The sequence below is a fragment of the Ciconia boyciana genome, chromosome 21, assembly GCF_034638445.1.
Source record: "Ciconia boyciana chromosome 21, ASM3463844v1, whole genome shotgun sequence".
Lineage (NCBI taxonomy): Eukaryota > Metazoa > Chordata > Aves > Ciconiiformes > Ciconiidae > Ciconia > Ciconia boyciana.
The window spans coordinates 3,222,860-3,237,250 of NC_132954.1; the positions used below are offsets into that span (position 1 = coordinate 3,222,860).

General features: G+C 49.0%; 1 protein-coding gene across 14 annotated transcripts in view; it reads right to left on the reverse strand.

Annotated features, from left to right (window-relative positions):
- Positions 1-14,391, reverse strand: part of EPB41 (erythrocyte membrane protein band 4.1) — a 95,891-nt gene that overhangs the window by 48,371 nt on the left and 33,129 nt on the right. For 8 of the 14 annotated variants that reach the window (XM_072885386.1, XM_072885384.1, XM_072885383.1 and 5 more), the window contains exon 1: positions 2,369-2,837. In XM_072885386.1, the coding sequence (XP_072741487.1) occupies positions 2,369-2,830 (462 nt within the window). In that variant the 5' untranslated portion in view covers positions 2,831-2,837. Of the gene's footprint in view, positions 1-2,368; positions 2,838-14,391 lie in introns of those variants that run through there. The other 6 variants (XM_072885387.1, XM_072885385.1, XM_072885381.1 and 3 more) reach the window with 1 other exon arrangement.

Here is a 14,391-nt window from a genome sequence, read left to right on the forward strand (position 1 = left end):
CCGTATCACCCAAGTTGAAGTTTAGATGTGTCAAGTAAAAAAACCATCACATGAAACAAGCATTGCATAGGTGCACTGTAGGGCTCGATCTCACCCCAGAATTAGTTATCTGCCTTAAATGTGTAACCCGGGACCTGGAGCAGCAGATTGGATGAGCAAGGTAATGACATTAATTTTTAAAGCCCTTCAAGTCATTCCCAAGTCTTCATTTAATAAAGGATGTAATAAAAAAGAAAAAAGGGTTGATTAGAGAAATCAGGGCAAATTACATCATGCAAACCTTCATGGTCTTAACAACAGCACCTTTTGGACTAGTAAGTTTTTCCCCTCCTCGGCAAGACACCCAGCGCACCCACTGCTCCCGCTGCACGTGGCCCACACTCTCACCGCCACCCTGGGCGATGGGCCTTGCTCCCATGCACTGGAGCACTCAGTGGTATTAAAGGGGGGGGTCAGCGCTGAGATTTCACAGCCGTCCGAGCTGACCGAGCAGCTCTCTGCCACCAAAAAGGGAAGGCAGCCTTCATACCACTCTCCCTTTGGCCTACCGAAGCACTTTGCGAGCCAGTTTAATTCACTAAAATAGCAGAAAGAGATGCAGTTTGGGGACAGGAGGAGGAAGAAAGCTGGGGTTTTTTTTTCCACTGCCATTTCAGCAGGTTAAACGAGTTCACGGCAGGCTCTGACAAGTGCTGGAAGTGGCTCGATGCAGCAGGAGCACGCAGCTGCGGCCGAGGAAGAGCAAAACCCTGTCTTTTCAGCCCATCGCACCTCATGAAATCACACCCAGGCACAACTGCACAGAGGTATTTAAAAACTAAATAATGTCCACAAGCTGCTGACTTCTGTTCCAGCAGGGCCAGGACAAGCGGGAGCAGAGAATCAGTCAAAGCTCGTAATGCCCATCGGTCAGCATTTATCAAACAGGCAGCACCTCGCAAATGCTTTCACAGCAGAAATATCTGCCGAGTGTCACAGTTCAAAAAGCCACTGACGCTGATCTAAAATAAGAACTAAAAAAAAAAAGAGAAAAGCACAAATGCTTCATCTGAAACAAACAGCCCATGGTGAAGGAAGGCTGTGGATGCACACTCACATGCGCTCAGAAGCAGCAAATCAAAGTGAAATAGAGAAAGAAATCATGCATTTCCTCTTGAAGACACAATTTCTGGGCTGAAATTACATGAAAATTTCCAGCTCCTCCCCATTCTGCTAATCCCAACCCTCAGAGGTACAAAACACGAGCAGAGATCATCCCATCATTTTCGCAGGCTCAGAAATTTGAGAAAAGAGAGAAAAAGGTGTTACCTACTACCTTCTCTACAACTTTATAATTTTAAGGAGGCGGATTTACAATCACTGCCTACAGTTGTCAGTGCTCTAGCTTGTAAAGTATCGCTCCAAAAGTCAGAGTTCGCAGATATGTAACACCTCTCTGGAGCCCATTCAAAACTTAAGGCAGTGGGGTAAGTAATCCAGATTTTACCACAAATGTGCCATGACTCCAGCAATACACACAGGCTGCTTGGGTCGTAAGAAATCCCCATCTCAGGAGAAGGGGCACCCGCCTTCCTCTAACTCCGGGCAGCTGCACCAGTAACGGCAGAGCAGCCGTTACCCAAGGAGTAAGAGAGGGCATCCAATACCCCCAGATCAATAACCAGCTGCAGCTTTGTGAATGTCTCCCTGTGGGTTTCTCTGCCTCAGTTTCTACCATGTTTTAAAAACTTTAAATTTTGCATGAAAAATGACCCTGGCTGTAAAGAGTAGATATCAGACGGCTACTAGGAGCTGGGCTCAGCCCACGTGCTGTGCAGAAATCCCTGTCTACATGATGCATAAGCAGAAAATACTTGTATTTGGCAGGCTCAGCACCAGCCCGGACTGAACAGATGACCAAATCCTGAAACACCATGCTTCGTGCTCCTTGAAGCTGAAGAAACCCTTTCCCAAATCCATGTCCTCTTGCAATCCCCACCTCACGCCACTGAGCTGCCTTTATCCTGCACACACCAAGGACATCCCGACGAGCAACCGCTCCATCCTGAATTATGAATTTGAACCCTATTTCTGATGTGACTTCCCGTGCCTCAGCAGAGTACAGAGTCAGCACAGAGCTTTTTAATTTATGCTGTGAAGCGTGAGCACAACTTCAGGAGCAGGTACTTTGCAGGACAGTATGTTGCAGGAATGCAAGAGTGGGAAGTAAGCGATGCAACACAGGGGGCTGACAAGAGCCTTTTTAGCATCTCATGAGTTTTTCTGATCAAGCTCACCATCCTAGGATACGAAGATTTTATAGTTTTGGCTGAAAAGACAAGTTTTCAAGAACAGAAAGGAGCATGCCACAAGGAGCAGGGTGTTTTACCTGTGTTTCCGCACTGCTTAAGGAATGGAGATCTAGTGATGGATCGGTTTTGAGCTCAGGCTCAGGAGCTGCAATTGGGGCTTTCACCAGGATGTCTTCATCAGGGCTGGCTCCTAATCCCGGGTCTTTCTGGTCACCTCCCGCCTCTTTAGGAGCATCAGTGTCTTTATCCTCTTCGGACACCTGAGACTTGGGCCTCCTGAGAAAGGATGAGAATAGGCGGGAGAGACCCCGGCCCTCGGAGGTGCAGCGCTCCTTCTTGCTCGGCTCCTCGTGTGTGGGCGTATTGCTGTTGGAGGCCTTCTGCTTCTGCCCTGCTGCAGGCTGTCCCTCCGACGTCTGCTGAGCCCCTTCTTCTAAGGAAGCCTCTTGCTTTTGTGTTTCAGCAGTTCCTTCCTCCTCCTTGGCTTGCTGCTGCTCTGAATTGTCGGCATCCGCCGCTAGACTCTTCTCTGTTGTCATGATGATGCTGTAAGAGAGGTGCAAAAGGTCTCAGTCAAGAGCTTTCCAATATTTCAGTCTGCATTAAGCTATTCAAACCAAGCCACAAGCACAGACACACCACGTTCCCCAGTCATACCACCCTGTCCTGCCAACTCCAGCCTGCAAAGTCATTAAGAGCAAACAAATCATTCATTTTGCTAAGGTTTGCTTTGATAGAAACATCTCTATCGACATTTGCCCATGCATCTTCCACCATTTGGATGACACTGACTCCAAACTGCTAAAAGCCGTGGCACTAGGTCTGCAGCCTGACGAGCAAATGACTAAAAAATGCGAACAAGATTAGGGAAAGGGGAAGAGATGGCAGGAGGTCTTGCTCCACAGGGCTGTCCTGAGGTCCTCTCTTCCTCCAAGTCCCTCTAGCAGCACTGGCTGCGGGAGTGGAGCAGACAAGAATCATAGAAGCATTTAGGTTGGAAAAGACCTTTAAGATCATCGAGTTCAACTGTATGAAGACACGCATGTGACCAGGCAACCTTCCTCCTGCCACACCATGCCAAAACCCCAAGCAACCTGCGATGGCTTGCCGTGTTAGAGCATCCTTCTCCGCAACTGCAACTGGAAGGAGAAATCTGCTATTTGAGAGTCAAAAATTGGATGGCCACAACAAATTTTAACAGCTGCTCACTTCTAAATGTCCCTGAAAGAAGCTACAGATCCTCACCATGAACTAAAAAGAGGAATATTTAAACACAATGAACCACACTGATGCTCTGCTCCAGATGGGACTCATCTGTGTTGATCAACTACATTGATCTGCACAAGAAAGGTCCAGGGAAACAGAGCAGGCTTCAGGATTCATGAGACCTTTGCATTGCACATTGGAAAAATGCAAAATGAAAAGGCTTCCAAGCAACCCCCATAACAGAGAGCAGATTTCTTCAGAGCCTGTGCTATTAAGCTGATGCAATGTTTATTTCAACTTTAGCCTGGGCTGTTGACACAAAAAGATGGAAATCACATGAGAAGAATATCTATTTAAGGTATAAAGAGGACCCAAAATAATCATGCTTTAGAGAGGATAGAACTAATCTTTGCGCGTTGCATCACATGTATGTGCAGCAATAAATTGCTGCTGCTTACACAGAGCAAATAGCATATAATCCAATATGCCTTCCAATCCCACCAGTCCAAGCCTCGGCATACAAACATTTGTTCAAAATATATACTTAAAATTAAGAAACATTTCAAGATGTCACCCTCCTACCTATTGCATTCAACAATTTTAATTTAACTCATCCTGATTGACAAAATAACCAGAGGGCTTGAAAGAGAAAAGCCCTCCTAGCTTTCCAAAGTACTCTTCCCCTGCATTTAATGCAAAAGCTTAATATTATTCTTAAAGCTGTGGTTAAAACAAAGCAGCATTAGAGACCGTCACTGAATTCATTTCCCCAGCAATGCAAATTTCCTGGGTTTACAAGGTTTGGTTTGTTTTCAATTTTAGTTTTTTGGGGGTTTTTTGCAGGGAGGTCTTTTGTAAAAGCAGGGATGGTGACCCACAGGGCCTGTGCTCCCATCAGAGTGATTCAGAGCTGCATCAGATTTGGGATGGGCTCTCTGGACTCTGTGAAACCTCTTCACTTGGACTTAGCCCCACCAGCCAGCTTTGGGGATGAGCTGCAGGGCCCATTTTAGCCTGGTCTCCTGCAGAAGCCAGGTTTAAAGCCTCATGCCTTACACACCATCTCTCCTCGGTGAGCTGCTCTGGGTTTCTCCACACCCAACGGAGAGGTGGAGCCCACCGAAACAGGAGCTTTCTACCTGCACTGAGAAAACAGGCGTCCGAGCAGACAGCCTGCATGGGCACCAGGGACATCGCAAGGCAAAGACGGTGCCGAAACCCAGATGTGTCAAGTCTCTGAGCTAGACAGAGATGCAAATGTGCAGAAAACCACACTCCATCGGTTCTCCTTCTCCGGTGCTTTGCACAGGAGAAGACAGAACCGCTTGGCATAGCCCAACCAAGGCAGCGAGAGCACGCAAGGGTAATTCTCCAAAACGCTGTCCAGTTGGGCATTATGTCACCTCATTTCCCCAGAAGTCTTGCAGGAGTTTGTTTTTGCAAGATTATCACAGAACAGGCTCTGGGAGAAAGCTGTAAAATCCAAGTTAAATGAAAGGCTACGGCGGATTCACGCAGCATCCCGCTGGCTCCCACCACCCCCCTCGAGGAGGGGGCAGCTTCGCGCCTGCTGCTCACTTTGGCGGGGAAAGCAAAAGAAATCTGCAACGCTGAATTTCCTTCTCCCCTAAACCAGAAACATCTGCGGGTCAGTTCAGGAGAGGTTTTGAAGGGGCTGTGCACTCATGGAGGGCACAGGGCTGCAATCGGTTTGCAGATGCAGCACCCGGTGACTTGCTCCTGCAGCTCTTGCTGCTGTTTCTGCTCCTCCCGTGATCCCTTGCTAGCACGCGTGGATGCTGCTGGCCCCGTTAGCAACACCCAGCTCCATCTGCAGTCACCCCAGCCACCACACAGCCAATTCACGCCATCAACAGCTCTCCAAAACCTCCTAGAGATGCCACAAGGCAATGCAGGGAGGCAACAAGCTACGTTCAGCCAAACGCACATCACCCCGAGCCCAAGATGCAGGACAGACTCGCCATGGCCAACTCCCAGGGCAAAACTCCTGATGCCCAGGCACGCACCGAGGGGGACAGACGCGTTGCAAGACTGTCCCACCACGAACACACAAAAATAGCAAGCTCCCTTTTGCACCAGCTGCCAAAGCAGTCTGCTTTGTAGTTGCTTCCTACTGTGTTTGTTTTGAATAAATACATTTGTAAGAATCCGTTATCTAAACACACATTGGAAGCGTGTTGCTCTTAAAAATAAAAAGAATTGAGGCTCTTGAAATGATGACTGCAGGGAGGGCACAGCTCAAGAGCAGCTCTTATCAGCCGTGGTAAACAAGAGGGACAGTCCACAAACAAACATTTCCTCTGGAAGTAGTTTTCTCTCTTTAAATACCAACATTTCTGGAACAAGAAATGTTTACTTGTTTGGATTTCAAAGCCACAGTTGCAGACCTTTCCTGGCGTGGGAAGGTGGGTCTCGCTGGCGATGAGCAAACGTCTCCGCATCTTTCCTCCATCCCCTGGGAACCATATTGCAGCTCGGCCAGATCCCCTCGGCAGGGCTGGGGATGCAGAGATGGGCACGGATGAGCCCTTCCCTTCCCGGCCCTTCCCAATAAACATTTCACAGTGGCAGCCAGCACCAGTAACTCTCTGGGTGCAGGGAAACATCTTGCTGCAAGACCCAAGCACGCTCGGCCGCTGCGTGGGCTCACAGCTGGTTCCCTCCCTTTGAAGTTTTATGTTCAGAAATGGTTTCCCCTAAGCTCTCGACCAAAAGGACAAAGATTTGTAAGCAAGCAACATAACCGAGAGGCTGTATTATTTTTTTTTTAAAAAAGCACCTTTGCTGCATGGAGATGTTTGCTAAGTAGCATTTTGTTTCCAACCCAGCCCACAACAGAGTCAGCACGAAGGGCGAGGTTCCCTTCAACTGTTTATTCAGTTGCTCTTCAACTCATTATTTGGAGAAAGCACTGCCCACAGCCAAACCACAAGCGGGTTTGTTTTTTTTTTAAATTACATTTTCTCCCATGGCTATTCCACAAGGCAATTCTGCAGAGCCTGCAAGTGCCTTGGGAGCTCCCCGGATGCTGGAGGAGGATGCTCTGCTCATGTAGGAGCACCCAAGCAGTGCTGCTCACCTCCTGCTCTGAGCTGCCACGCTTGTAAATGCTGGATTTGGGGATTTTTTTTGGTAGAGGATGAGGGTTCGGTGCCAGACAGCCTGTAAAAGGCAGGCTCTTCACAAGTCTAGTGCAGAGAAGGCGTTTAACGCTACGGAAATAAGCAAATCACAGCAAAACTTAGATATGATCCCACATAGAGATTTCAGAATAAAAATCTCAGCAGAAAAGAGTTCAAGTATGTATTTATATTTAAGCATTTTGAAGTTTAAGAACGTCCTACTCCAGACAAGAAGACTTTAGCAAGAGGAAGTAATCTGAGGAAAAGGTAATTAAACATACCCAGAGCACCCTGTGGGGAGAAGACAGATAGGCTTCTCCCCGCCAAGGAGACCCGCACCACAGGTCCACCTCCCCACCGACAGCATCCCCCTTCGCCTGCACCAGACCAACCCCCAGAAGAGGACCTGGACCTCCTGGTGTCCCACGGCACTACCGGGAACATCAGTGCTGCCATGATGAAGAGGAGCCCCGCACACCTCTTCTTAAAAGGTATCAGCATCTCTGAACAGCAAACGTCAAAGCAAACCTCTACACCGAAGCAAGCCGGCACCTTATGAACCTGCTGTCCCCTGCACAGCAGGCCCTCCAGCCACCCAAATATCCCGAGCTCCCCCATCGCAGGGCTCACCCCGTTTCTACCCAAGGACATGGCTGTAGGGAGCACACGACATCTCTGCAGGCTCGTTGTCACCTATACACTCACCCCGCTTCTCTGCATCAAGATCCTTTAAACAAAATAGACTTGAGGCTTAAAAGGAGTATAATGGCTCATTGCTCATCCTGTTCCTAACATCCGTGGTTTGATCCAATGCTAATTAATATCTGACGAGCAGAGGATAGCAAAACTCGGTTTCAACCCCACACCGTTCCACGGACTCTGCTCTTACAGACATCAAAAGACAACCAACCCTCCAAGTCAAACCGTGCCCCTTTTTCCAGCCTGCACGCATGCACAACAATTTCTCTAAAATACAGATTTTAGAGCAGCTCAACAGATCCCAACGGCTCGCCATCGAGAAAGCCTTCAAGGCTGGAGGATGCTGAATTACTGCGCCTGCGCTCCCAGAAGGTTGTCATTAAGTGATGGTGCGTTAGTTCTCTGGAAATAACGATGCTGCTCGTTTGGGTTGTTTCGTGACAAGTTACAGAGGCTCAAAGAAACACTAGTATTTAGATATGCGTCTATCAGTGTCTCCTACCTGTCAGCGTGCTCCCATCTCTCTTATTTAGGCACACAAATAAGTAAAATCTAACTTATCCCAGCTTCCAAGCCTGGAAAAACGATTTATGGCTCACGCCATGACTTACTTAATTCCCAGTGTTTTAGTCTTTCAGAGAGCGAAGAAAAAGGACCGTCCACCGGGAAGGTTCATTTCTCAGAAACACAAACTGTTTCGCAGTGATGCCCAATGCCAGGTAATGGTAATCACGCTGCTGGAACAAACTGTCTTGACCTTCCTACCCAAAAATGTGTGGCTTTGCTGAATGCTACTGCTCCAGCAAGAGGTGGAGACAACGATAAAGAAAGAAATTTCAGCTAAAAATAGGCAAAAATCAAATCGTTTCAGCAACAGTGTGTTTTTTTTTTTTTTTAAAATGGGTTCCTTCCCATTTCATAATATGTGTGAAAAGCACACAATTCACCAGGGAAACTACACAGAACATTGCTCTGAAATAGATAGCACAGGCTGAAAAGTTTTCTCAAGACCTGGTGCCTGTGCCACAAAGCTGCGTCTGCGGGTGGGAGAGGAGGAATCTGCAACCACCACAAGCAGGACTCGCCCCACGCGTGTGCTCGAGTAACATATCCTACACGTGGTTTTTACTACAGTTAGAAAAACGTAGCAGAGAACTGGTTTTATGTTTTTTTTAACAAAATAAGAAATTCAAATGCAATAAAATAATCCTCTCAATAAGAAATTCAAACAACTTTAAAATACTGTAAAGCACCAAAACCTTTCAAAATTTATTTAATATATTTTATTAGAGGAATAATTAGCGCTGGCATTTTATAACCACAGTTAGCATTAACGTGCATCGTCTTTTTGTGCCGATACTTTGGGTCCTGAACAAAAGGGACGTGCTGCTCAGCCGGCAGCGCTGCCTTACCCGGAGGGTAACAGGAGACTCCAGGAGCCTCATCGAACGGGGGAAAAATAAACCACCCAACACAACACAGATGGCACATTACAACCGCCCGGATTTAATTCTCACTAGACCAGCCCTCGTAATCTACTGTATGTCGGCAGCACCATGCCCCTCTTTCATCTTCTGCTATCGTACAGCTTTCCTATTTAAATGAGGGCAAAAAATAGTAGCTCACCATCTGCTGAAAGCAAATCATTTATGTCAAATTGAAGACTGGGCTTATAAAATGACCTGACTAAATGGAGCAGTAAGTGCATTACAACCGAAGGGAGCCGGGAGCTTCTCCCATGTATCCTCAGAAATCCTCCTGGATGCTACAGGATTCCTTCCGCAGGAATTCATGGGCTTTGCTTATCGGTAAAGCACTGAAATTTAAATGAAAACACGTACTTGTCACTGGAGCCTTGTCTACAGCAATGGGTTTGGGAAGGCTGCCCATGTGGGACGTGTTAAGAAAACTCATTTGAACTTGGAGCGGTTGGACCCAGAACAGAGAAGGCGCACGCACCAGGCTGCCAGCAAAATAAAGCCGCTCATAGACTATCCCTTCTCCTGCTGCAACGCAGAAGCACATCAGTAGTTTGTTAAAAAGGCTATGAAAATCATCAGTTTAATACAAGTGTTGCTTCCTATCCCATAGCAAGCAGCAGAAACAACTCTCGGGGCTCCCTTCCCCTGCTTCAACAGAGGTCAGAGCAGAAACAACAACATTTTGCCTCAAATGCACGGCACCTGCCGAAGCTTTCCCTCTGCAGAAACAAGTCTCCAAACCACCCGACTGCACCAAACCCGCCACGGAGGAAACGGCGAGCTCGGCCTCGCAGGCAGCAGTCGCACCGAAACCCTCCTTTGCGGAAGGAGCCGGTATCGGCCCGACCTCGGGGAGGAAGGGAGGGGACCCCGGCACCCGTCCCCACCCCACAAGCAGCTCCGGCACCTGCACTTTGCAGATAGCATCCCCGGGGGCTGCTCCGTCCACCAGCCTTCTGCAGAGGCAGGGAGCACGGGCAGCCCAGCACGCACAAAGTGAGGCAGGACCCAAAAACCTGTGCAAATAAAAGCAGTGGGATCGGCGCAGCCCGCACGCTCGCAAGAGCGCCGCGAGCGAGCGGCACTTCGTCACGAGCGAGCAAAGCCAAGGACACGTGGGCTTCGTCCCAGCAGGTCACTCCATCACAACCGCTCCTGACTTTGCACTGAAGGAATACCTAGGATGACAATGACAGCAAAACAGGGACGAAAACGCCAGCGCCACACATGACAACAACGTTCTTCCTCCAGCAGCATACCGCTTTCTAAAGCAACAGTTAAACAGAAATAAGCACTAGATCTCAATCAACTGAATAGGAGGATTTTTTCCATGCATTATTCATAAGGCTTTTTTTTTCCCTGCCTGAACACAGATGTGTTTACTCACACTGTGCCTCATTTACACTCAAGGTTTAACATAACAGGGCTCATTTTCCTTCCTTACAGTTTTTCAAGCACAGGGGTAAAGCGCTTTTTGCGTTTGTCATTTTCCCTTTGGTTGTTTCCAAACCAAAGCTATAATTAGAATCCAGAGGGACCTGCACGCTCCTTTGATAAAGAGCTGCCTGCTAGATAAATACCGCCCGTGCACACACACACAGAGGCACCTGCCAAGTACGTACTGCTGCAGCACCGAGAGCCGGGAGGATGTTTGATGCTAAAGGCTCTTAACAGGCTTCATTGCCTGCTGCTGCTCTGCAGCGGGTGCTGACGGCTCCGGCTCACACGCACGGGCTGTTCCTCTGCTGCGTGCTGGGGACATCGCGCTCAAGCGCTTGATTTGTAATTATATGGCTGCAATAGAATTTGCATTCATCCGCCCGCCTCAAATACATCTGCCGCACCCTGGTACAACACCCAAAATTCATTAGAAGTAATCTATCGTGCCAGTTATTTTTATGTTTTTAGCTGCACAATAAATGCACAACATTTAAACTATCTAAGGGAACCACTTACAAGAAGGGCTGGCATGGCCTGAGTCACACTAGGTTCGCCCTCTCCCAGTATCGCAGAAAGAACTTTAACCATTTGAAAACTCGCATGACCATGCAGCTTAGCTTTAGAAACCACTAAAAGCTAATTAACGTTCCCCAGCAAAAACAGAAGAGCCTGCAGAAGCACAAGCCCTGTGAGCCCTCTCCGAGCTGGCTGCAGCTCCCCAGGGCACACCGCAATGGGGAATGCAAACTGGGATGCAGAGCCCCAGCCAGCTGCTGACCTTGCCTCAAGAGTAGGAACTGCAAAGCATCTTCTGCTGGCACCATGCACAGAAGGGAGGTGCAGAGACACCTGCTCCAGAAAGCTCCCCCCTTTTTTTTTTTTTTAAATAGTGCAGGTGATGAGTTAATTCAAACTCTGCACCATTCCCAGAAAAGCATCCCACGGGGACGATCCCACTGCGTGTGTCCAGGCTCCCGCCTGGGCCCAAGGGTAGCAGGCAAACACCCAACGTCATTGAAAGCCTGGGTGCAACCGTGTTGTCAATGGGTAATCAACAGCAGGCCTGCAAACCAGTCATTCAGATGTTTTCCCAAATACTCATACCCAAGAGTCTGATGCTGTTTGTAAAGCCTCAAGGTACTGACTCAGTTCGATTGGGACAAACCCAAGTGCCACCAGGTCCCCAGAAGGACGTTGCCCCGGCAAATGGAGCATTGTGTGTTACAGAAGAGCATAGCATGTCCCAGGCACTCACTCAGACACCTAACACGGCCTCTACAAGGATGGTTTTCTTCCCATCTTTCCTGCTCACGATGCTCTGTAACCCCAAAGTCACCCTTCCCCCTGGGGTGGCTTCACAACCTGGAGAGTAAAGGAGAAGACGGTTCCTGGAAAATCACAGCTGGCATTGCAACACCTCCCGCGCGGAGGGTGTTCCCCCAGAAGCCCTTCAGGGATCTGCACCCACACGGCATGTAACACCCGCCCGGAGTCAGATAAGCAACGGGAGATCATAGCGTCAACATCCTTGGTGGCAGTCCCCATCCCACGACAAAGTAGTTCTCTTATCAAGGCTAGGGAGAAGCCCACAGAGAGCACAGCTTTCTAGTATCTCCCTTACACAACATTCACTGTCCCGGATTTGGCAGAGTACTGCCCGTTTCATGCACGTAAAAGCACCTCACAGATGCCTGAGGGTCCTGCCCTGTCTCCAGGACCTCATACACACATCTCACTTCTGCTTCTATGCAACAACATCTCGCACCACCGTCCTGAACAGCCAAGAACCGGTAATGGGTACCGAGATGGTGGGGAGACACCAGGAGAGCAACCCAGCAGGGAGTGACACGACTGTGCCCTCGCCGAGGCTGCATCCCGGCACGGCTGGCAGGGGATGAAAACCCTCCCATCCCCACCAGGAACAGAAACCAAATGGCAGGGAGTGTGAAGCAGCGATTAAATATCTTCTTCTGCGCTCAGCAGTCAATTACACACAAATTACAGAGCAGCCAAGTCCTGTCACCCTCCCCAGAGCTGCTCCTCTCGGTACCGACGTGGCTGCAGCAGAACCACCCTACCCAAGACTTGGCCTCCCAGCCATTTCCACCAGCCTATCTGTTTGTTTTTTCCACCCAGCAGTGAAATCAGGCAGCTTTAGTTTTTAATCCCCTTAATTAGGGGTGTGCAGCAGTCTTCATTCCTTAATTACATCCATTGACACATCTGATGCAACACATTTACAAACAACCATTTTCCACTGGAGATGGCTTTGAATTAAAATTGCCGTCTTTCCCACACTGGCTGCGCTGTGTCGCTGATGGGGAGAAGACACGACCCGGCGTTCCGGATGCTTTAACAAAACACACTCGCACACAGCTTGGAAATGTGATTTTCATTAAATAATCACCTGTTTCTTTGGCAGGATTTAAGCACGAGGTGACTACAGCACTGAGAAACCACTGGTAGTCTGCTTGAAGCAGCAGAGCGGGAGCGCAGCTATTAAAAGTTTGCAGCAAAAAAGTTACCATTTCAGGCAATATTGACCCATGGGATAGAGGGATGATATTTCAATGCCTAACCCGGTTATTTTGGTACATCGCCTTTCGGTAGCTCAGTTAAAGGCGGACAACGGCACGCTTCATTTCAGTTGCTCAGCTGTCAGGAATCCCTTTGATCCTCTGGGAGAGCAAATACCCAGCGAGCACTTTATTACCACCACTTCTGCTGCCGAACCAAAATAATTACTGACACCTTCTGCCTGCCCACGGAGCCATTGTAGCGTCATCCCACAGGGTGCCTGTGTTCACTCTTTCTTTGAATGACTACACCGGACTCCCATCCTGATGCACTAATAGCTCACTAGGACGCGGCAGCTGAGCTCCAGCGTGCAGCCTGTCCTATCAGCGATAGGAAATAGTAAGCAGAATATTAAATATCGTCTTGGAGGGAAGGGAGAGCATCGATTTAAAAAATAGGAAGGAAGATAACATGGCATCGCGAGTTTTCTTTCCACTGCCGGAGACCCAAGTAGGCGTCCTCGCTGGTCCCCACAGCACCCTCTGCTCAGCTCCTGCATCAATCCTCCTGCTCACGGTCGCTGCAATTATTTGCACAGAGGAAATGTGCACAAATGTTGCTTTCTTCAAACTACAGAAAGGAAAAGGAAGCTGTGTTCACCCTCAGTACCTGCAGGGAGGAGGCCAGAAACACGCTTTGCACCCACATTACAGGGGCTGTTTGCGTATATTTTCGGTTGCTGCCTTCCTTTCTACACTCGATGGGTTGGTATGGGAGGGGTTTTGTAGGTTTTGATTTCACTGAACAAACACTAGCACTGCCAGGTTTGAGCAGTTCTCGAGGAGTATTTTTGACTTCTTCAACTCCCACCTTTGCCATCCAGCACACTAGGACAGTCTTAGTGCTGAATCTCGTACTGGTGCTCCTGGATGGCCCTTGTATTTCTGAATAACACACCGCAGCACCTTCCTCTCCAGCCACCCTTAATTCTGCTGATCCAAACACCGCTCCACCTAGAAGCCCGTATGCTGCTCGATGGACAAGAGGCACTAAAAGGATCTCTCCCGCCCTCCCTGTCCAGGGGCACCAGACCCGCTCTCCTCCCCACCGCCCCACTGCTCCCCTCCTACCCTCTCCCTGCTGCCGGGGGCTGCCCGGGTGCCCCCTTCCATAGCCCGCTCACATCTTCCCCCCGCAGCCCTTTCAACCTTCTCCCTTTCATCCTGCATTAAACGCCGCACCCAGAGAAGCTTAACGTCCCCGAAGGCATTAAAGAGAGCCTGGGCGTAAAGACAGGCGGGCAGACCGCAGGCACGCACGCCGGGGAAACCGGGGCATCGCTTTGAAGTTGCAAACCAGCTTTCTTTGCTCCCACCGGTGCCGATGCACGCCACCGCTGCCGATACACACCACCGCGGCACAGCTGGCATGCTGCCGGTCCGGCTGAGAAGAAAACAGCAAACAGCTCACAACTTTTTATACATTGCAGTATTTTAAAATAAATGAAGAGCCACGCAAGACAAAATATTTCCTTTAGCAGGGATAAAGCATATGCAGAAAACAGAAAGCAGCCGGTTTAAACATCTCCCTGTTAAAATAAAATCGTAGCCGAGG